The sequence below is a fragment of the Hyla sarda genome, chromosome 3 (assembly GCF_029499605.1).
Source record: "Hyla sarda isolate aHylSar1 chromosome 3, aHylSar1.hap1, whole genome shotgun sequence".
Taxonomy (NCBI): Eukaryota; Metazoa; Chordata; class Amphibia; order Anura; family Hylidae; genus Hyla; species Hyla sarda.
This window is the reverse complement of record NC_079191.1, coordinates 301,072,653-301,096,727: the sequence shown is the minus strand read 5'-3', so window position 1 is coordinate 301,096,727 and position 24,075 is coordinate 301,072,653. Positions and strand designations below refer to the sequence as shown.

Genomic DNA, 24,075 nt, shown 5'->3' with positions numbered 1-24,075 from the left:
GCAAACCTAGTTTTCTCTTAAGTTAATGGTAAGAACAATGTTATTATAAGCACACATGTCCACGATCCCCTTCTCTACATCTGGGGTCACAGCAATCATAAGCTATAAACCAGCTCTACAGCATGGCCACCTGTTTGCAAATATATTTCTAATTACAATTTTTTTTCCTTTTTTTTGACAGATTGGCTTATTTTTCTTCCTCTGGACATTTAAGGATTTATTTAAGGATAACAAGCTGAGCTGTAAGAACATATGTTCTTTTCAGCCTTACAAGTTAAATTCAAATAACAAAACTGACACAAAGCAATCTTAAGACAAGTACATCAATATTTAATATCCCAATTACATAGTTACAGAAAAAGAAGAAGTTGCTTTTCCCAACCCATGCCCATTCCCTTAGATCTCCATGGTTCAAGTCAAAATCTATGATTGTAAAATGAGGTCCATGTAGAAGAAATGTTAATTTTCTCAGAAACATTGAATCATCGACTCTCTAGATTTCCCAACGCCAATCCATTTAACTGCAAAGAAAAGAAAAAAAAAATTAAACATTCCAGCAAGTGTTTTATCACTTATCCGCTGCCGCCCACACTGATCACTATAACTGAGAACCCTGCTTCCCCTTGCAATTTTTAAGAGTTTGAATACAGTTGTAGCTGATAAATGCTTTATTGAAACCTGTGAATGAAGAAAAGTGGACCAGTTGCCCATACCAACCTAATTTGAAAGCAACCACTTAAATTTGAAAAAGGCCTGTGGAGAAGGAAAAATAAAAATAAAAATAATGCAATCTAATTGGTTGGTATGGGAAACTGGTCAAATTTTCCTCTGCACAGGTTTTGATAAATCTGCCTCAAAGTAGGTGAGTATTGAGGAATCTATACTAAAGTGCCTTGCATAATTTTTCACCCTCTTTAACTTTTTGGCCATTTAGCTACTGTTACAAACTAATTCAAAGAAACTATAGTACATTGTAAGTGTAAAATACCCTTTATTGGACATTTGCTGGATGCATTCACCTGGGCTGGCCTTTTTTTTTATTTTATTAAGTATTTATTTATTAAGTATTTATTTTGCATTTTTCAATAAAAACATACACCATGGCTCCGGGGGGCCACAACAACACGAGCCCAGGCAAGAAACATGGAACAGCAATTAACAGAATAAAAAAAAGGAACATACATAACACTAGCCATCCTCATGTCACCCTTGCACGGTAGGGGTAATAGTCACAGGAATAGGCAGACACTGCTCCACCCCCGGAGCAGAACTAAAGCAACACAAACAAACCACCAAACACACATATACACAAAAACAGTGAAGGGGGTGAATACGTATGCACTCACACCTTTCAGATATTTGTAAATATTTCTAAAATCCATGTAATATTTCCTTCCACTACCAAATAATGGACTATTTTGTGTTGGTCCATTACATAAAATTACAATGAAATATGGTTTAACCACAGATTAAAATGTTAACACAAAATGTAGAAAAATCCAAGGGGGTGAAAACTTATGCAAGGCATTGAAGACTAGGCATATTGCAATATTCTCAAGCTATGCTACAAATAGAAAAGGTGCAATCTTTAAAAAAAATAAACAAAAAAAAAACATGAGTTTTATTACAGTGTTGCATTTACTGCAAGTTTATATTGTAAGCATAGATATTCTAAGAAAACTGTAGAATAATAGCTGAAACTGGACATCAACCAAATCTTACCAATTGTGTTAAAGCCAGGAGTGAATTTAACCCCTTAAATGGGCACGGTCATGAAAAACTATTTTTAATATGTTGTAGTACTTAAGTACATCTCATCTCTAATATAACATCTCTAATATACTTTTATTTTTTAAAAAAAGCTTTTAAAACATTTTAAAAGCAATTTGAAATCCAGGCAACTAGGGGGCGCCCTCCTAGTGGCCGAATGCAGTGCGGAGTGAAGTCACTGCAAAATTCCGACTGATTCCGGCAGGGCATCAGTCGAAATTTTGCACAGGCGCAGTAACAGCCAGGGCTGCGCATCGGCTTCCCGCACTCGCCGACGGCCCTGCTGCAAGGTGCGGGGGGCTGCTCCTGCAAGGTACGGGGGGTGCTGCTGCAAGGTACAGGGGGGGGGGGGGGGGCGCTGCTGCAAGGTGGTGGTGGTGGTGGGGGCGATGGGGGCGCTGCTGCAAGGTATGGGGGGCGGATGGGGGGCGTGTTTGGGTGTTACTCACCGAGCGATAGGAAGAGGCTCCCCTGCACCCGTCCCTCCCGCATCAGCTCCCGACTCACTCCTTCCCCCATGAAGCTCCTGTCCTGGGTGCCTCCAGTTGTTTTACCACTACAACTCCCAGCCAGCTTGTCCTGACAGCCAATAGATTTCAGGGCATGCTGGGAGTTGTAGTGGTGAAACAGCTGGAGGCACCTTGTTAGGAGAACTAGGGGCGGAAGTTGGCCCCCCAGCAGGCATCAGTGACGTGGTGCCTGCCTGGTAGTGAGCACACTACCAGGCAGACTAAATGCCATTTTTAAAATAGTAAAAATAAATAAATAAAGGCAGGGAGGGTGTTAGGGATAGAAGGGCAATAGGCAGGGACAGAAAAAAAAAAAAAAAAACATGATGGTGGGAGCTACCCTTTAAGGACGCAGACCATTTTGATACTTGCATCATTGCTTAGTGAAAAAATTTAAAGTTTCATGAAAAATTAGAAAATTTTGCATTTTTTGACCTTTGAATCTCTCTGCTTGTAAGGAAAATGGATATTCCAAATAAACGATATGTTGATTCACATATATACAATATGTCTAGCTTGTGTTTGCATCATAAAGTTGACATGTTTTTACTTTTTGAAGACATTAGAGGGCTTTTTAGTTTAGCAGCATTTTTGCAATTTGTGGGTCTTTATGTTAGAAATACCCTATAATGGACCCCATTATGAAAACTGCACTCCTTAAAGTATTCAAAATGCCATTCAGAAAGATTGTTAACCCTTTAGGTGTTTCACGGGAATAGGAGAACATTTTAAATCTTAATTTTTTTACACTAACCTGTTATTGTAGACCCATTTTTTCATTTTTACAAGGGGTAATAGGTAAAAAGGTCCCCCCAAAATGTGTAACCCTATTTCTCTCGTGTAAGGAAATACCTCATTTGTGGATGTAAAGCGTTTGGCGGCGCAGTAGAGGGCTCAGAAGGGATGGAGCAACAATGGGATTTTGGAGAGCGAATTTTGCAGAAATGTTTTTTGGGGGGCATGTCTCATTTAGGAAGCCCCCATGGTGCCATAACAGCAAAAAAACTAAAAAAACTCACATGGCACACTATTTTGTAAACTACACCCTTCAAGGAACGTAACAAGGGGTATAGTGAGCCTTAACACCCCACAGGTGATTAACGAATGTGTGACGCGAGAATAAAAAAAAAATTTGCACTAAAATGCTGGTGTTACCCCAAATTTTTCATATTTACCAGGGTTAATAGGAGAAAAAGCCCCCCAAAATGTGTAACCCCATTTCTTCTGAGTATGGAAATACCCCATATGTGGATGTAAAGTGCTCTGCGGGCGAACTACAATGCTCAGAAGAGAAGGAACGCCATTGGGCTTTTGGTGAGAGAATTTGGTTGGAATAGAAGTCTGGGGCCTTGTGCATGTGCAAAGCCCACATGTTACCAGAACAGTGGAGGGTACACTGTTCAGGCAGCATGGGGGCTTTGTAAACGCATATGGCCTTCAATTCCAGCCAAATTCTCTCTCCAAAAGCCCAAGGGCGCACCTTCTCTTCTAAGCATTGTAGTTCCCCCGCAGAGCACTTTACATCCCCATATGGGGTATTTACTAGGGATCGACAGATATCGTTATTTTAGGGCCAATACCGATAATCGGTGGAGGTTAGGGCCGATAACTTATACCGATATTCTGGTATAAGTTATCGGCTATTTATCCCCCCTCGACACCGCTGCAGGTCATTGATTTAAAGCGGGCGCTTTAAATCAATGCACTGCAGTGGCTTTTGCGGTGCCATAGGCCGCCGCCACCACCCGCTTCTCTCCCCTATTTGTCAGGGTGGTCCGGGCCATCCATCCTTCCTGTAGTGTCCGGCGGCATTCCGGGTGGAGGGTGCACCGGTCCGGGCTGTCCTTCTCCGGGGGTCATCTTATCCACTCCGGGCAGGCTCCGGCCTAGTACGCTGCAGACACGCCGCTACGCAGTGACGCCCGTGAGCAGCGACGCACCTGACGTCACGGCGTAGTGGCGTCTATGCAGCGTACTAGGCCGGAGCCTGCCCGGAGTGGAGAAGTTGACCCCCGGAGAAGGACAGCCCGTACCGGTGCACCCTCCACCCGGAATGGCGCCGGGCACTACAGGAAGGAAGGATGGCCCGGACCACCCCCATTACGGGTAAGTTTATTTATTTATTTTAATTGACACAGAGGGTGGGGGAGGGGCCTGACCGGTATAGCGGTATGGGCAAAAATCCATACCGGTATACCGCTCAGCACTACGGTGGGGGGTGCGACGCGGTGGATCGGGGGGGCGGTCGCGATGCGGTGGGGGCGGTGCGGGGCATTATCGGCAAGGTAATTGCTGATACCGATAATGCCCAAAATCGTGATTATCAGCCTATAATATCGGCCATACCGATAATCGGTCGATCCCTAGTATTTACATCCTCAAAAAATGGGGTTACAAAATTTGGGGGCCTTTTTCTCCTATTACCCCTTGTGAAAATAAAAACTTTGGGGTAACACCAGATTTTTCATCTTCACGTCCAACTTTAACAAAAAATTGTCAAACACCTGTGGGGTGTTAAGGCTCACTTCACCCTACATGGAATGTAACAAAGGGTAAAGTTTCCAAAATGACATGTGGGTGATTTCTTTTTTGCATTTATGTCAGAACCGCTGTAACTATCCTGCCACCCCTCTGCCACCCCTGTGCAAATCACCAATTTAGACCTCAAATGTACATTGTGCGCTCTCACTTCTGGGCCTTGTTGTGTGCCCGCAGATCGCTTTACACCCTCATATGGGGTATTTCCGTACTCAGGAGAAATTGTGTTACAAATCTTTTTTCCTTTTACCTCTTAATTTTTTTACACTAGCATGCTGGTGTAGACCCCAACTTTACCTTTTTATACGGGGTAAAAAGAGAAAAAGCCCCCCAAGATGTGTTAGGCAATTTCTCCTGATTACAGAAATACCCCATGTGTCCCAAAACTGTTGCCTTGAAATACAACAGTGCTCCGAAGTGAGAGCGCGCCATGCGCATTTGAGGCCTAAATTAGGGATTTATATAGGGACGGACACGGCAGTGTTCCCCAAACAGGGTGCCTCCAGCTGTTACAAAACTCCCAGCATGCCTGGACAGTCAATGGCTGTCTTGCAATACTGAGAGTTATTTTGCAACAGCTGGAGGCTCCATTTTGGAAACACTGCCGTATGAGAGAATTTCTATTGGGGGGTGGCAGTGTAAGGGGGTGTATATGTAGTGTTTTACCCTTTATTTTGTGTTAGTGTAGTGTTTTTAGGGTACATTCACACAGGGGGGGGGTTCACAATGAGTTTTCTGCTGGGAGTTTGAGCTACGGCGGAAAATTTGCTGCAGCTCAAACTTAAAGCAGGAAACTCTCTGTAAACCCCTGCCGGTTCACATTTGGGGGGGGGGGGGGAGCGGTGGTTAACCTCCAACTGTTGCATAAATACAACTCCCAGCATGCACTGACAAGACAGTGCATGCTGCGAGTTGTAGTTAAGCAACAGCTGGAGGCACACTGGTTGGGTAACACTGAGTTAGGAAACTGACAGTGTGACTCCAGTTATTGCAAAACTACGAGTCCCAGCATGCCCGGAAAACCGAAGGACATGCTGGGAGATGTAGTTTTGCAACATCTGGCCATTCAGATGTTGCCGAACTACAACGCTCAGCATAACTGGACAGTCTTGGCATGCTGGACAGTGGTCTCCAAACTGTAGCCCTCCAGATGTTGCAAAACTACAACTCCCCGCATGCCCAGACAGCCACTCGCACTCTGTGCCGCCGATCCCCCTGCTGTCTGCCGCTGTCATCTTTGCCCCGCTCTGTCCGGATTTCCTGAGCGGGCATCTCAACTTTGTCCCCACCCTGCGATTCACCCTTGCCACCTCGCTCCTATCCTTTAGGATGATCAAGGCTGTCTGACAGCTATTTTCTGGGCTATCGGGTCACCAGAGACCCGATCAGCCAAGAAAAGCCGTGATTCGCCAGTCAGAATTGACCCCCCTGGGCAATATGACGAGATGGCTGCTGATAGATATCAGCAGTCACCCCGTTCCGATCACTGCGTCCGGAGACGCAATGATCAAGGAACACAGTGCCGTAAATGTACAGCGCTGTGCGCAAAGTGACACTTTGTAGCGCTGTACATTTACGGCGCTCGTCGTTACGGGGTTAAAATAATGTGTGTGAGAAACCAACCACATTTCCTATTCAAGTGTCATAGAAAAAAAAGTTGCATTGGGCAGGTCTTATGATAGCAATGAGGACAAAATGTTTAATGGTCTATTCGCATGTACAGTGTACTGCACATGTTTGATGCGCAGGATTGGATGCTGCAGATTGAAAGCTGTGTATTTAGTCATTTAGTTTATTTAAAACCATGCAGCATAAAATCTATAGTTTCAAATCCTGTGCAGCAAATATGTGCAGGATACCTTAGGTGTAACTACATCCTAAGGGCATTTGAAGCTGCAGATTTGTTGCGGTGTTCAGCCATTTAGTTTACATTGAACTCTGTGGAATAAAATCTGCATCTTTAAATCCTGCGTGTCAAATATGGGCAAGATACTGTACATGTGAAAACACTGAAGAGAAGGTCACATGAGCTGTATTTTGCTGCTGCATATTTTCCTACCGATTGAAGTCAATGGGTAGCAAAATCAGCAGTTTTGTGCTACCCATTGACTTCAATGGGTAAGAAAATATGCAGCAGCGCATACAGAGCAAAATACGGCACTTGTGACCCTACCCAGAACATGCGTTCACACAAGCCTGTTTCCCACTGCTAGTTTGAAAGGGATGGGCTCACTGCAGCACGTTTTTGGTAGCAAAACCTCTGCTGTGGAAAACTAGCCGCATAACCCATAGAAGTCAATAGGGTCTGCGGCAGATTTTCAGCAGCGGAGATTCTGCTGCCAAAAAATCTGCTGTGGAGAGCACAGCCCTTTCAAACTTGCAGCGGGAAACACGCAAGGAAATACACTTGTGTGAATGAGCCTTAAAGCTGAAAAAATAAATCTTAATTTACATATGAGTGAGTCTTGTAAACTAAGACCTTCATACTATGGGATGTATAGGTATATCCTTCCAGTGGGTACGTTCCAGCGACAAGATGTGCCCATATGTACTACCTATATCTACCTGTGTGGGACGCCCCACAGAAGATCGGCGCAGGAAGCCAGCTGTCAGTCATAACCAAAATCACACTGCAGCTGCCGAGACAGATCACGGTCTTGGTAGTTTTAACCCAAAAGATGTTGTGGGACGTACTGACCCCTGCATCTTTAGGATTGACAAGGGGAAGTGGCTCGCCCAGCCCTCATCCGTGACATGCAACACGACCACGTGGACCAGATGTTGCCACAGAAATAAAAACGTATACAAAAAAAGGTAGTGCTAAGTTTGTAACAACTATAAAACAATTATTCAGCATGGTACACAGTTATTTAAAGGAAAACTCACCGAGTTCACCCATACTAAACCTAATACACTGGGTTATAGTGTGGGTGACCAAGAGTTTCTAAAAGGGTTCACTCAGTTAGCATTCTGTAAAGTCTTGTAATTGACCTCCTTTGTTGCGCTCTGCAGGCGGGTTCCCCCGCCGGCAGTCTTACTTTGGGTTCCGGAGGCAGACGCCCGAAACCCACCGGCCTTTCTTGCACATGCATTTTGTTCTACTCCACGTCCTAGCGACGTGGAGTTATCCGCCCCCTCTGAGCGCTGCACTCTGTCTTCAGATATAAAGGTAGTAGTACCCTGTATTGGAAAGGTACTACTATAACCATTTTAAAAAAAAGACTGTAACCAACACAGAAAGTCAAAATGCAGTTAAGTTAGGCCACCTGTAGACGTAATAAATCTAGTTCACTTCTTACTTGGTATTCCAAGCGATTCTTCTACAAAATGGACATATTTCTTTGCATTCTCAGGCAGATCTTCAAACGTTCTGGTATTAGAAGTGTCACTTTTCCATCCAGGGAGTGTTTCATATTCAACCTCAACTCTATTTAAAACTTCTTGATTTGCTATAAATATTTGCAAAGAAAGAACTATTAAGTCTGAATGGATGAAAATACATTATATTGAATAGAAGACCATGCACATATTGATAGCACACACTAATGCCACAGAGCAGTCACTTTACGGAGCAATATTTTCTATCCTGACTTAAACATTTTAATATTACTTTTACATAGCACAGTTTGTATCAATACTCTATTCCAATTTAACTTTTTTGTAGAGTTATCCCCAGCAGCTGGTTTAACCGTATCTGAAAAAAATGCTAAATCAATTGATATATCTACCAACACATATATACGCAGTTGAAGTCATAAGTTTACATACGTCTGACATTCAGTAAAATCTTTCAAAATTCTTGACATTTAATCCTAGTACACATTCCATCTCCTAGTTTGTTAGAAACACTAAAAAAAACAACAATTAGTTGGACCTAAACCAACATGGCTTTGAGGGCAGATCATGTGAAGCCAATCTAAATTTCTTTTACTATGTTACAAATGCACCAGATGAAGGTGGATTTGTGCTTCAGCAAAGCCTATGAACAGTATCAAAATAAAAGAGTTCATAGATAAGATATTGAGATGTTCACTTAATCCCTGGAAAGCTCTGTGGATCTGTTAGATAAATGTTGAAACAATAAAAAGGACAAAATGTGAAATAAAGCACAATCGCTAGAAGAGTTTCATAATAGTTTTGTGCTAATGATAAAATAGAAGGATTTAGGGGCAAAATGAGTCAACAAGTGAAGCCAGGAAGGAAAGCACGTTTTGCCTAAAAAAGGAGATTTTTTGGTACTCACCGTAAAATCTCTCATAGCCTTCATCGGGGGAACACCTTACTGATGGGTATATGCTCCTGCCACTAGGAGGCGCTGACATTAGGGAAAAAAGTCGTCTCCTACCTGGCAGGATATACCCGCCCACCTGCAGTGAGGTAATCAGTTTTTTCACAAAGGAGGAGAAGGAGTAGGAGAAGCCAACAAATATATGTCCGAAGGACCCTAGAAAGGAATCCAGGAAAAAAATAAAATAAATAAATAAAACAAGAACCGGAAAAGAAAATCCGGACAAAAATTGAAGAAAGGGTGGGTGCGGTGTCCCCCAATGAAGGCTACGAGAAAGATTTTACAGTGAGTACAAAAAAAAAAAAATCTCCTTTTCTCAGGCGCTCTTCATTAGGGGACCCCTTACTGATGGGACGTACCAAAGCAGACCCCTAGGTTGGGAAAAAAAACACCAGAGAAAGGGAATAAGTCCCGAGACCGAACTCATGTGTCCACAAGGCCTGTGGACGAGCCCCCAGGGGGCCCCTGTAGGCACCCGGAAGGCGACAGTAGCTGGACTGGAGTAATCCGGATGACCGGAATGCCCTCTAACTTGGGAGGACATGGACCCCAAAGGAAGAATGGCATGGAATGCCCTGAAAAGGGGCCATCTTGGACCCCAGAGAACCACTTGGACACTGGAGGTGTCTGAATCGCCTGGAAGACAAACCCGTAAAATCAAACAGACAAGAAGCGAACGTGGAAATTAGAGGATCCAGAGTCTCCTGGAAGACTCACACCTGAAGAGTAAGGGAAAACAGACGTGCGCGAAACTCACCAGGCGACAAACTTCCATGTTGAGACATGAAGTGGAGAAGTGAAGTACAGAAAGACCGCCCCACCAAATGGGAACGCGGTGGAGTCTGGGCCAGATCACTGCACATGCCCGAGACCTCAATCACTAAGGCCCAAAGAACCAGGAGAGCCACCTGAAAGGAAGGCACGCCACAGCATCCTAGGACAGGATCCAAGTCAAGAAGACTAACTGGTCAAGGAACCCAGAGGTCCAGGCGGACCAAAGCACTCCAAAGAAACATATCACCAGAATGATAATGGAGAGGGCAACAAAGGGGAACCCAGCTGGGACACTCAGGTGCTAGGCACAGGAAGGTTACTCCAGAAGACTATGGTGGCAGTGCAGCACAACTGACACTGTCAAAAGGGAAGGAAGAACACACCTTTCGCAGATTGCGCAGAGGGAGGAGAAGAGCAACGGTAGGACCCAAACCCCAGACCGTGGCTAGACCAGCTGTCTCCGGCCATACAAGATATACTTCTCCAACAGAGGAGAGAGAGAGACAAGTGTGTTTGAGTAGCAGTAGATAACCAAGAAACAGAAAGAGAGCCAGGCTGCAATGGTGGACAGTAAGCACACTAGCCTAGACAGAAGAAAAAAAAAAAAAAAGCTCTGAGTGCTCTCAGCAAAAAAAAAAAAAAAAAAAAAAAAAAAAGGGCCAGCCTGATACCCCACCTATATAGTGGGAACAGAGAGATGGCACTGTCTTGGTAGAAGAAAAATGCTCAATGAAATTGTCGCCTTAGTGGAGGGGAAACAAGAGGTGGTCAAGATGAAACTCAGGTACTGACCTTGCCAAGCTCCCTGATCCCCGTACCTCCTGTGGAAAGGGGGTTGGCAAAGTGCGCCAGGCACTGTAGGGGCAGGGAGATACCGCCCCACGGACAGGAACTGGGTGGATGTAGACCCCAGGGCCCCTGTGACAACCCATCATGGTATGGAGGAGCCAAATCGTGCCCAAGAGGGATCAGAATCCTGCACCCTGGAGCTGGGCAAAAGTACAAGACGTGACTACAAACGCAAGTAACAAGCACACAAATGCTCTTCTGGATGATGACTAAGGCAACAGAGAAGGTGCCTGAGCCACTCTGGACAGAAACCTGGAAAGATACCTGGAGCCCTAGGGAGGGGCTGCACTGATTGTGTGGCCCCCTCAACAGGCCCCATGCCAGAACAGAGGTGCCAACCGCTGAGACCTGTGAGGGAAACAAAAAAAAAAACAAAAAAAAATCACACTAAGCCCTGAGGCACACCCCACCAAACAGAAGGAAGGTGGGCTCTACACGTGCAGAGTGACCTTGACATATGTAGGGACACAGACATGGGTACCTCATGGTAGCAGTGGGGTAGCAAGACTGCAGAGATGAAGGAAACCGCAGATCTCCAACAGACCGGAGGAAGGAAGGAATGCCCTTAGCAGACCAACATTGCAATCTTAGAAAGGGGAACAGAGTGCTGTTGCTGACAAAGTCCCTGGAACCTACAGAAAAAACCCACACCCCATCTCCTAATGGTGCCACACACCAGAGCTGCAGGCACAGACAAGAGATGAAGAATGTATGTGGAGCAGGAAACATGCAGACAGTCTGAGTTACAGGTAGAAAAGGTCCCATGAACCCACAGAGACACACTGAGCGGCACATAACCTGGAAAGAGAGACACCGGACTGCAGCCGCGGCATTGGCAAAAACAGGGGAGGTGATCCGGTGGATTAGAAAACCATGCAGACACAGCCTGGCTATGTGGCATAGGGACCATGGCACCTCCGGGTCCTGCAAACAAAAACACACAGTGAAGTGAGATACCTGCCATCAGAGAGTAGCAGGTATGCAGAGAGGGACCTGGTAAAGTAGGGAACCCTGCAAACCAGTATGTGATGCATTGTATAAGGCCCATGGAACAACATGGGGTGTCTTGCTCGGAACTACACATGGCAGTGGGTTAACTAAACTACCGTCCACTGTGTGGAAAGTGTATGGTAGTTGACCTGACGTATTAGTAAGCCATGCGGAAAACTGTCTGGCTGACTGGTACGGTATTCCGAGCACACAGGGTCACTCCATCCAACCTTCCACAGAAAGCGAGGTACTGGAGTGCGGCCTATCCAACGGACGACCTGGTGGTGTAGAAAACCACACAGACGAATGACTGTCCGACTGGCATCAATCCTGTGTACCTGTAGGGACCCTCCTCCAGATCCCTCACCCAGCAGTGAGGTACGGGAAACCTGGCTATGTCCGCAGCGGCCCTGGGATCAGAGACTGGTGGCGGCGGAAACCTTGCTGACAACAGTCTGGCTGAACAAGAACACCTCCAAGTGTTTGAGGCAATAACTATGCCCCTTGTCGTAGGTGGGAGGCCTAGGAGACTTTGATAGAAACCCCGCCTCCCTGGGAGATAGGGGGAGGCTGAGGAGCCGTGGGATTCATCCCTGACATCCCGTATGGGGTCTGTAGGACACGCTGGATCAGTTCTAGGTATACCGTGCACAGCAGTGGGGTAGTGCTTGCAGTATGACCAAAAATGCATATCACTGTATTTTTGCAAGTTACCGGTATATCCCCCCCCCTGCGCTTTAAATGAATTAGATGCCGGCCGCTGCGCTTTAAATGAAGGAGATGCCGGTGTGAGGTTGCAAAATTCCACCCCACACCGGCCGTGGTGCTGGAAACAATTAAGTTGCGAGCCGGAAGCTGTCACCTCCTCCTGCAAGCGCTAAAAGCCAGGCTTTTAGTGCTTACAGGGGGAGGTGACAGCTTGCCGCAGCTCGCATCTCATTAATTTAAAGCGTTAGGCAGCGGGCAACTTAACCATTTAAAGTGCAGGCAGTGTAGGAAACCATGCAGAGCACTGCCTGGCTTACTGGTATGGGTCCATATCCTTCAGACACCTTGCGCCAGCAGTGGGGTACCAGAGTGCCAGACGCGGCAGCTGTGAAATGAGTGACAGGAGATTCCACTGTCTGGCATAATGATATCTGGTCCAATCCATTCCCACACAGGAACATTCCCATGGAGACCTTGCGCTGGATGCCGCAGAAGCAGTAGCCTGTGGAGAAGGGAATCATATAGCATGACATGCCAAGAACAACCCCAGGATGAGTGGCCAGCAGACCTGACAGATGAGGAATCTCAAAAGAAATCTGAGCTTCTGCTAGGAATGCAAAAGAGTTTGCACATTGTATGGCACTCAGTGGTAGGAGAGAACAGATTGCATGAATATATCCCCCGGTAGTTTACAAGGGTACGTGACTCCCTGGCAACAACCCGCCACGGTGGTTTGTATATGCTCTATGACAGTGAGCAACAATGCAGGATTAGGGATGCCAGAGTACCTAAAGCAGCTCATGTCTTGTGTATAGCAGGTCACCTTCCAGGGTGACAAATGAAGCAGCCCCCAATATAGACCCTAAGAAAGAACCCCGCAGACATTAAACTGATGAGAACAGATATGGCCCTAGAAATCAGAATGCAATACACATATTGGCCACAAGAGGGTGCTAAACCACACCAAATGGTCTGAGTGACCAAGGAAGATTTTTTTTTTGTATTTTGTGTAAAAGTATTATGCCATAATGTAGCTGGAAGGGAGCATGGGGCCCTGCAAAGTGTCCACGGAACCTCTTATGTAGGCAGACAGAAAGCCCCTGGAGCAGCGACAACTCATAGCAGCGTGCTGTAGAAGCGCCTGCTAAGCTGCCGCACAGCTCAGAGGTGGGGGACAGTAGAAGGCCAGGAAACATGAGCTCTCGCCAGGCTACTTCCACGGGAGCAAAAATAGCTGTGCCAACGGAGCTCCACCGGCCCCCGCAGAGAGTGAGAGTGTGGAAGAGGAGCCACCTGCCTTAAGCCAGTTCAGCTGGCAAACAAGGGAGCTGGACCCAGGGTACACCACCAGGCACTGGTTGTTGGCGAGGAGGGGTTAACGGCCCATCCAGCAATGCACCATGCGCCTAGCTCGCTAGTAGGGGAATCAAGCAGCGCCATGCTCCATTTGCTCCATGCTAGAGAAAACAACAAAAAGGGAAAGAAAACCTAAACTTTATACAGAAACTAGGGGGGGGGGGGGGGGGGAAACCAGGGAAAAAAAAAAAAAAGACCAAGCCTGGGGAGCTCCCAGACCTGTGTCTTGCCTCCTGCTGACACTAGCTAAAACTGATAAAGTGGGTATATCCTGCCAGGGAGGAGCTTACTTTTTCCTTGTGTCAGCGCCTCCTAGTGGCAAGAGCATATACCCATCAGTAAGGTGTTCCCCAATGAAAAGCGACCGAGAAAAATGTTTCACTCTTCCATTTAAAAACAAAAAAAAACATCAATCAATAAGCTGGAACCACCCTGATAAAAATGATAGGTCAATTCTTTTGGGCATTTCTGCTTGCTTCAGGCATTTTTAACTCCTGAAAAAAGCAATGGAACAAAAAAACTAAAAATATCCCCTACAGTGTCCTCTACACATAAAGGGGTACGCCGGCGCTAAGACATCTTATCCCCTATCCAAAGGATAGGGGATAAGATGCCTGATCACAGGTGTCACGCCACTGGGAACCCCTGTGATCTTGCACGCAGCACTCCATTATAATCAGTCCCCGGAGTGTGTTCGCTCCGGGTTTGATTACTGTCGATCACGGGGGCCGGAGCATTGTGAAGTCACGGCCACGCCCCATGTGATGTCACACTCCGCCCCCTCAATGCAAGCCTATGAGAGGGTGCGTGACAGCTATTTTTTATGACCGTACGGTTTAATTAACGATTTTTTTTTTTATAGTTCGGACATTTACGCACGTGGCAATTCCACATGTGTATATTTTTATTATGTTTATATTTTTACATGGAATTTTGGAAAAGGGGGATGATTTCAATTTTTAATAACTTCTTATTTTTTTATTATTATTATAATTTTTTTTTTAGGAGGAACCATTTGATTCCTCATACAGATCAATGCGGTTCCATAAAACCACATTGATCTATGCGCTCTGCGCTCCATTGATAAAGCCTGGGGGGGCATCCACCCCACTGGACCACCAGGGATGGGATTAAACGCACCTTTAGATGCTGCTGTTAGCTTTGACAATGGCAATCTAAAGGGTTAATAGCCGGCCTTACCCAGTTAACGCGAGTATAGACGTCCATGGTCGTTAACCGGTTAAGTAGGATCGCCTGACGCCTAAGTCTCCTTGTTCATCCTGTACTAACCCCTATCCAACCCATTGGAACACAGAGTCTTTCCGTGTGGCAAGGCCCAATTGGCCAGGGCAACTTCCTCCTCTGTACATGGGGCATCAAAAGCAGAAGCTTGGGCATCCGATAGGGGAAAGTGATAAACTCGTAAGGAAGGGCAAGCTATTAAAGCCCTCTGCGCATTCGCCCAAGCACGTTTAGTATGAGGAGACAGATTTCGGACTACCTCCGTCTCCAATGCACTGATCTGACTGAAGGGCCCTCTCCTTGGCTGCCTGCACCATCCTCTGTCACGCCACTCCTATAATGAAAGCCCCCCCTCACTGTCGCCTTAGATGCATCCCACTGGACCAGGGTATCCGGGTGTTCAGCATTATGCACCCAGTAGTCAGCGTGGGATACTGTTAGGACCTTTAAGACCGTCTCGGACAGTAACAACCCAGGATGCATGTGTCAAAAAGAAGAGGGGCAGGGGCCTACATTCAGGATAAAAACTCTTGCTGCCATAGTACCCCACATTGATAGGGGACAGAAGAGCCCCCTGTCAATCCTATAGATGCAATGATCAGTACTGCCCAAAGGATCTATAGGGTTAAAATTGCTAAGACATGTGCAATCTCGATCATTGCATTATCCCAGCTGTGACTGACAGCTGGCTCCCACATGAATCTCCTTCAGCGGGTCCTGCAAAGCAGAGAATAGGCAGGACATATGGGTACTCCTGGGAAGGGAAAGGGTTAAATGTATTCACTTACCCACACGATCTCCAGAACATGGCTTGTCTTTTTCATTTTACTTTTAACACTCTGGCCACCCCCTTCTTAGGCCAACTAGTCTCGTCAGTGACGGCCCACTCAGGCACTCACCAGCCACAGCAATGTCCCACCTCAGCTGGTGATTACCTGAACAGGCCGTCCCTGGCAAAACCAGTTTGTCTTGGGAAGGTGGGGGCCAAAGTGCTGAGAGCTAAGATAAAGAGAAAAATATGGGGGCTCTGCTACACCATGTATGTAACCAGGGGTGCTACCTAGTATTGAAATATCCAACCAAAAACAAGTGTACACCCAAAAGAATAAGTATAATAGAAATAAGTAATACATTTTATTGATAATTCCTGAAATACAGATTTTTTTCTCTTCACAAGGGGGCGGAGCCGTGATGTCACGATACTCTGGCCCCTATATCGGGAGTCTGACACTGAGCGATCTTTGCCCCGTGAGGCTCATGACAAGTTGGTGCAGCTGAGAGATCGTGGGTGTCCCCAGCAGCAGGACCACCACGATTAGACATCTTTAATAACTAACCACACACAAGAACAAAGAGGGTAAAACCGAAGGTTAGTTTGGGAAGGGGGGGGGGGGGGGGGTTGTGGTGTCTATATCAGAATCAATATGAGAAAATATTTTATCCAAAAGTAAAATATAAAGTGCAGACTAGATGGACCAGATTGTCTTTTTTTGACTAATCATAGATTGTTTCTAGATTACTAACATAAGTGTCAGAATGCTACTAGAGATTTCCCAGTGCATCAAAAGTTTACATGAACTTTAATATTTGGTAGCTTTGTCTTCCACAATGGAATTCTGACCCATACCTTGTGAAAGAAAGGTTTTTAGGTCTTGTTTACACATGCATTTTTAGTTCTGCCCATACATTTTCTATGGGATTTGTGACAGCTACTCCATTACCTTCATTTTGTTGTCCTTAAAAGAAACCTGTTCATCATGAAGTTATGATCTGCAGACACTGTTCAATATCCGTTATAGTAAAACGACACATAGTACCTTCAATATTGCGGTCTGTTTCCAAAACTGCTTTACTCCGCAGCCAGTATCTGCTGATCATTACATTCCTCATAATGCCATCTAATTTTGTATAGTAAACAAGTCTCTCCTCCAACAATGCACCTTCACAACATGATGCTGCAACCCTCAGGCTTGGGTTGGGATGGTTGTTTTGGGATGGTGTTTTTTGTCTTGTAAACTCCTCCATACATTATGGTCACTAGGACTAAACAGATCAGTTTTAAATTCCATAAGTTCAGATGACATGTTTCAAGAAAGAAATATCTTTATCCCATAGGAAGCTGCAAACTGTAACCTTGCTTTTAAGGGTGGTTCCAGAACAGTGGCTTCTTCCTTGCCATAAGGCTATTCAGGTCATAGGACCAGTTTTACTAATACTGTAACTACCAGTGTACCTGTTTTCTCCAGCGTCTGCACATAGTGAGTAGTTCTTTAACTGATTCGTATTTTTGCACTTAAAGCTCGTTCATCTCTAGGAGACAGAACACCTTCTTCCAGAAAGGCATGATGGCTCTGAGGTCCCATGATGTTGAATCCCATTATTTGAATACATGAATGAAGGTTGGTAGCTTAAGAAGTTATCAGAAAATTGTTCATGAGGAGGATGTTCCAGACTTGTAAAGGTTCACAATTCTTTTTCTGATGTCTATGCTTATTTATTATCTTGGCTGATAGGCTAATTGACATTAGCCCATCAGAAGCTTCTAAAGCCATCACAATGAATGCGCACACACAAGCAACTTTGTGTATGTAAAAACTGACCTACTGGAATATTAAAATAGTAAATTATCAATAAAACAATCTTTTTGTAAACCTATATTGGAAGGTTGCTTGTGTCATGTAGAAATCGATCTGTTGACAGGGAATTTATACAATGGGAGAAATATGTTAATTATGCAAATTATTAATTGTATAAAAAACTTAGGACTTCCAGAAACAAAACTGTAAAGTGCTCTATATTTACACACAATATATATTCTCAGACTAATTTTTTTTAGGTTGCTGATGCCAAACTTGTCGTGAGTAGAGTAACTGGCTATTTGTTAACTCAGCTGCATTTGACACTGGAAATTTATACTTCAAGTGTCACTGGGTTGTACTACAGTAGCACAGAGTAGTTAAATGCTCCATGTACTTAAAGTGACCGTAAGCAAATCTATCACTTCTTGGCATGACAGTAGTTATTCTTAACCACGGACTTGCATTTTTTTCTTTTTTTTTTTTTTGTGAAGCATAATGAAAATATGAAATTATGAAACAGTGAGGTACTTAGCTTGCAAATTTGGTGGCCAAATATATATATTATAGAATTTTCAGTAAATGATTTACCAGCAATGATAAATGCACCCCTATTGATTTAATTCTTGCAATTATTGAATGTATATGAGGTTGCAGAAATGCAGCAATTTTAATGCCCGACATTTAACATTGTCTTTAGACTTTTGTGTGTCTACAAAAAGGCGCAAGTAGGGTTTATTTGTGCCTTTTGGTTTATACATTTCTGCTGGTTTTGAGTTGCAATACACATGATATGGAAGAGTTTATGAACTGCGCCTTTTTGTGAAAAGGTGCAAAAAAGGCGCAAAGCCACTGAAAAGTCTCAAACTTCACCAGCCCAGACTCTGCTTTTTTGGTGTATGTGAAGAGAGAAATTTCAGAAAATGCATACCTGCACAAAATTTATCAAATGCTCTGCGACCGTTTAATAAATTTGATGCTCCTACACATTACCAGCGCGCACACAAACACACCAAAAAAAAAAAAGTGTAGAAAAATGCTTCACTTACACCTACAATGATAAATGCCAGCCAATGTGATACCCTAAGCCCACAAATATCTTAGGGACTTATAACTATCAATTAGTTCAGGGCAGCTTTTCTTCACATGTGATCCATGAACACACACCTCTCAGGTTCATTTCTCTGTCATAGTTTGCCATTATATTTTATTTTCTGAGTGAAAGGCAAGCTTACCTGGGAAGTGAGGTATTTTTACACCATCTAATTTGTAGGAAACCCCTACTTTAATTTCCGTAAAGACATCCAAAATATCAAGTTTTGTAAGTGCCAACCTACAATGAAACATTTATTAATTAACAACATTTTTGCACGTATGATAATGTGCATTTTGTACAAACTACTTACGCCGTAAATCCATTGATCATGTGTGCAAATCTGAGCAAAACTAGATCTAACCATCCACATCTTCTCTTCCTTCCAGTGGTAACTCCAAACTCATGGCCTCGAGTTTGGAGAATATCTCCAATTTCCTAATAAGAAAAATGGACAGTATATAAAAAGGGATTTTTGTCTTACCATAAAATCCTTTTCTCGGAGGATCCATTGGGGGACACAGACCTTGGGTATATGCTGCTGTTGCTAGGAGACTTGACACTATGGAAACCAAAAAGTCGGCTCCTCCCAGCAGGATATACCCGCCTACAGAGCCTGAGGTAATCGGTTTAGTCACCAAGCAGTAGGAGGAGATGACCAAGAGGTAGAGAACCAAGACCAGTCCGAGGCAACTAGAACAAAAAATAACTGAACACATCCTCGGACAGGTAACCAAACACAGGAACACCAAAGAAAGGGCGGGAGGTGTGTCCCCCAATGGATCGTCCGAGAAAAAGGATTTTACGGTAAGACAAAAATCCCTTTTTCTCTTTCGGCTCCATTGGGAGACACAGACCTTGAGACGTACCAAAGCCGTCCCTTGGGTGGGTAAAGAATCAGTCAGGTGAACGGATGGACCACCGCCGCCTGCAACGCCTTACGGCCCAGAGAAGCATCAGCTGAATCTGGTAGACCCTTGTGAAAGAGCAAAGACGGCCACGGGCCGCTGTACAGAACTGCAAGGCCGAAGCCACGAAGAGAAAGGCCCAGGATGCCCCGAAAAACGGGCGAAATGAGCCAAAACCTGGAAGGGGGAATCTTCCCCTTGTAGTGGTAAGCAGACCGGATCCACCGAAAAATGGTGGCAGTAGAAGCAGGTCGTCCTGTATGACGACCTTGCGGAAGAAACAAAAAAAGGAGTCACACTGCTGAAAGGAAGTGACAGAAGTCCGAACAGCCCTCACCACAACCAGTTTGTGAAGCAAACTCCCTGGGATGAGAAGGAGTCGGACAAAAAGACAGCAGGACGATGTGCTCATTGAGATGAAAAAAATCGAAACCATCTCAGGTAAAAAGGACGGACCTGTACGGAAAACCAATTGTCCTGGTATACAGGAAGGCAGAACGGTAGGAGAAAACTGCCAACTCTGACACCCACCTAACAGGGGTAATAGAAATAAGGAACGCCACCTTCCAGGGAAGGAGGCGAAGAGGAACGTCCTTGAGAGGTACAAAAGGAGCGCCTTAAGACCAAGTGTAAGCCCCAAGGGGGAGAAGGGGACCGAGAAGGAGGGGCAGTGTGTGCCACTCCCTAAGGCAGGTCTGGACCTGAGAATTGAACGCCAGAGGACTTTTAAAAATGAAAAAAAAGGGCCGAACTTTGACCCTAAAGGTGAGCTTAGAGCCAGCCCTTGGGACAAACCTGACTGGAAGGGAAAAGTGCGTGTCCAGACATCCCGAAAGAGTAAGACGACCAGCCACCCGGGTGGGGGCGACCCCTCAGGCCGAGGTAGGCCTACGGGTGCCTGCTGGGGCCGTCAAACAGCCGGAACGGTTAGCCGACCTTCGGGATGGACGGTTCAGGAAGGAGGAAGCCCTCTCCCGGAGAAGGCACCTGGCTGGACCCTTGTTGGTACCAAAGGTCCGCAGGACCGGAAGGAGGAGGACTTCCGATGGAGAGTGGTTCTTCGAGCCTTATCCAGAGGTATAAGGAACTCTTTCTGCCCGTCGCCTCACTTCTTGAAGGCTATGTCCGCATTCCAGGCTATAAGCCACATGGAGCAAAGGAGGGCTACCAGGTAGCTTGTGGCAAAGGCAGCACAGCGGCTGCGCATGGAAGCAGACCACAAGTTCTCCAGGTGAATGAGAACGAGGTGAGGCAGCCCTGGAAGAGGTCAGTCACGATGAAAGGCAACTTCTGGAGCCACGTCCGAAGTTCCTGGGTCCTCTAGATGAAAGGTGTCTCTTATGGCCGAACCCAATGAGTTCACCGTGTCGGCAGAATCCGATCGGTCCTCTGAGACTGTTGCTGATTCGGAAACCTCATCCACAAGCTCTCCAGTTGAATGGGAACAAGTAGAAGTGGCCCTAGATGAGGAAGAGACTGACCAGGGTATGCAGCTCTGGATACAGAGTGGTGACTGTGGGAGCGTCCTCTGGAAGAGGGATGCTTGTGATAAGCTGAGGTAGCAGGGCGAGACCTATGATGGGAACGCCCGTACTTGTCCGAAGGCCCCCGGGGATGATTCAGAGGAACACCCTTATTACGCTTGCGAAAAGCAGAGCGGGCGAACGCCGTCGGCAGAACACTGCCGAAAATGAAAGTAAAAATGTCTATGTAGCCGGGCTGAAGGACCGCCGAACAGATACGCCGCGGCTGCAGAGGACAGCCGCCTCATACTTACTGTGCACCAAACACACACATGCCCGCATAATATATAAATGCCACTGCTCACCCCAATAAAAACTTCCCCCCCATAGAGTAAAAAGGGAGGGTAGAACCCCTCCTGGCCAGTCCCATAAACCCTTATAGAAAAAAGGGTGCCTCCAGCTGTTGAGAGTCTAGTACCTAATAAAAAAGGGGGGAAATATACTCACCTTAGTCAGAAGAACTTACCTAATGAAGTCTTCCTGATGAAGCCTTCAGCCAGCTTTTAGTCACCTGCATCATGCCGGGCTTGAAAAGCGTGACAAGCAGGGAAAAGTGGGGGACCCGGACCCGTGAGGTTCAACCCCAGGCGCTGGCCGTTGGCGAGAGGGGGGTTGACAGTACATCCACGATGTCTGTGCCCCCTCAATCGCAAATGGGGAAACAGTGAACGCTATGTTCCCCACCTGAAAACAGGAAAATAAAAGGAAATAAGAAACTAAACGTCCCTATCTGAAAAAATAAATAAAAAAGTTAGACTAGTGTCCATCTCCTGCGACACTAAGCTTAAACTGATTACCTCAGGCTCTGTAGGCGGGTATATCCTGCTGGGAGGAGCTGACATTTTGGTTTCCATAGTGTCAAGTCTCCTAGCAACAACAGCATATACCCAAGGTCTGTGTCCCCCAATGGAGCTGAAAGAGAAACAAACAACTCCATACTTCTTACAGCCCCCCCAAATTATATCAATTTACTCCCAAGGAGCCAACTAACAAGTAAATATATCTAGGAACTTACATTATTTTGCTCAGTCGGAAAGGCACCAATACCAACTCGAGTAGTGTAAGCTTTAACCACTCCATAAACATCCCCAATGCTTTGAGGTGGAATGCCAAGGCCTGTACAAACTCCACCAACAGTGCAATTTGAAGAAGTCACAAAGGGATAGGTGCCTGAAAAAGGTTATGAAATTGTAAAGTTCCATTACAAGTTTCAATCTCCTGGTGTTAAAAAATGCATTCAATTTCTTACAGTGTAAAACTAAAAGTATCTGTACCACAACCTAAATATAAAAATTAGCTGTTCGACTACACAAAGTTTTAACGTTCTTCAACAAGAAACAAAAGAAAAATATACTTTAGTCAATATATTCCAAAATAGCAAAACGCTCTGTCTTTATTCACCCAAAATTACAACAGGTGCAAGGTTTCAGCCTAACAATGAGGCCTTTCTCAAGCTTGAGAAAAGCCTAATTGTAAGGCTGAAATGTTGCACGTGTTGTAAATTTGATGGGTGAATAAAGACAGAGCTTTTTACTATTTTCGAGTGCCGCATCTATTACTTTGGAATATGCTGAATGCACGGTTGAGAGTCATGACCTGAGGAACAGAGCACCCACTTTGGACTACAAGTCCTATGCAGTGAGCCAGTTCTCCTATTTTTTCACTGTTTATATACTAGTCGAGATATTGCCATTACACCTACTCCCCTGCTGTCAAATCAATTGGTGGCAGAAGGTTTAAACAAATTTGTAAAATATACATCTCTTTTTGGCGCTCCCATAGAAATAAAATGAGCACGTGCAGCACGCCGTCCTCACTGGGCACTAGGTCCCGTCCAGAACATCATGGGGGATCCCAGTGGTTGGACCCATTCCCCCACAATTAGCTACTTATCCCCTTTCCTGTGGATAGGGATAAGGTAATTGTTTCCAATGTTCTCCTTCAAGCCGTCCAGTACTTAGCTGCTGTATGCTCAAGAGAATGTTGTTTCCAGTTTGACCAAAGTGTTCTCTGCTGCCACCTCTTTCTGTGTCAAACTGTCTAAAGCAGGAGAGGTTTGTCAAGGGAATTTGCTCATGCTGTGGACAGTTCCTGGCATGGACAGAGGTGTCAGCAGAGAGCACTATGGCCAGACTGAAAAGAACTTCACAACTTTTTCTGTACTATACAGCAGCAGATAAATACTAGAAGACTTAGAGTACTATGGTGCCTTTTTTTATTAAACCTCTGTGCCCCGGCTGCAAAAATGACACAAAACTAACTCACCTGCCTACGTTTCCTCGTTGCTCCGATGTCGGTAATTCTCTGGCACCAGTTGATTTGAAATATTGTTTATCCTCCGAAGTACCCCTTTAACCCCTTGGGGACGGAGCCCATTATGACCCTAAGGACGGGAGTATTTTTTTGCAAAATAACTCTGGGATGCTTTTACTTAGAATGTTTTTTTTTCGTGACAATCTCTGAATCAAGTTTATACTTTATGGTAGTGGTAAATTTCGTCGACACTTGCATCATTTCTTGGTGAAAAAAAAAAAAAATTGGATGAAAAATTTGAAAATTGCATTTTTATTATATTACATGAGGGGTGTAGTTTCCAATACGGGGTCACATGTTGGGGGGGGGGGGGGGGGTCCATTGTTCTGGCACTATGGAGGCTTTGTAAACACACGTGGCCTTCAATTCCGGACAAATTTTCTCTTCAAAAGCCCAATGGCGCTCCTTCTCTTCTGAGCATTGTAGTTCGCCCGCAGAGCACTTTGCATCCATATATGGGGTATTTTCTTACTCAGAAGAAATGGGGTTACAAATTTTGGGGGGCTTTTCTCCTATTTTCCCTTGTGAAAATGAAAAATATAGGATAACACCAGCATTTTAGTGACATTTTTTTCTACTTTGCCCATTCAAAATTTAATGAAAATTCGTCAAACACCTGGGGGGTGTTAAGGCTCACT

The 24,075-nt window shown here is 45.1% G+C and overlaps 1 protein-coding gene across 1 annotated transcript in view; it reads right to left on the bottom strand.

The window, feature by feature from the left end:
* Nucleotides 1-310: 310 nt before the first annotated feature.
* The window catches only part of ADSS2 (adenylosuccinate synthase 2), a 119,065-nt gene continuing 95,300 nt past the window's right edge, over nucleotides 311-24,075 (bottom strand). Inside the window, exons 9-13 of the mRNA XM_056566957.1 lie at nucleotides 22,140-22,294; nucleotides 19,007-19,131; nucleotides 18,836-18,933; nucleotides 8,117-8,266; nucleotides 311-521 (exon numbers count right to left, since the gene is read on the bottom strand). Of these exons, the coding sequence (XP_056422932.1) occupies nucleotides 469-521; nucleotides 8,117-8,266; nucleotides 18,836-18,933; nucleotides 19,007-19,131; nucleotides 22,140-22,294 (581 nt within the window). The 3' untranslated portion in view covers nucleotides 311-468. The remainder of the gene's footprint in view (nucleotides 522-8,116; nucleotides 8,267-18,835; nucleotides 18,934-19,006; nucleotides 19,132-22,139; nucleotides 22,295-24,075) is intronic.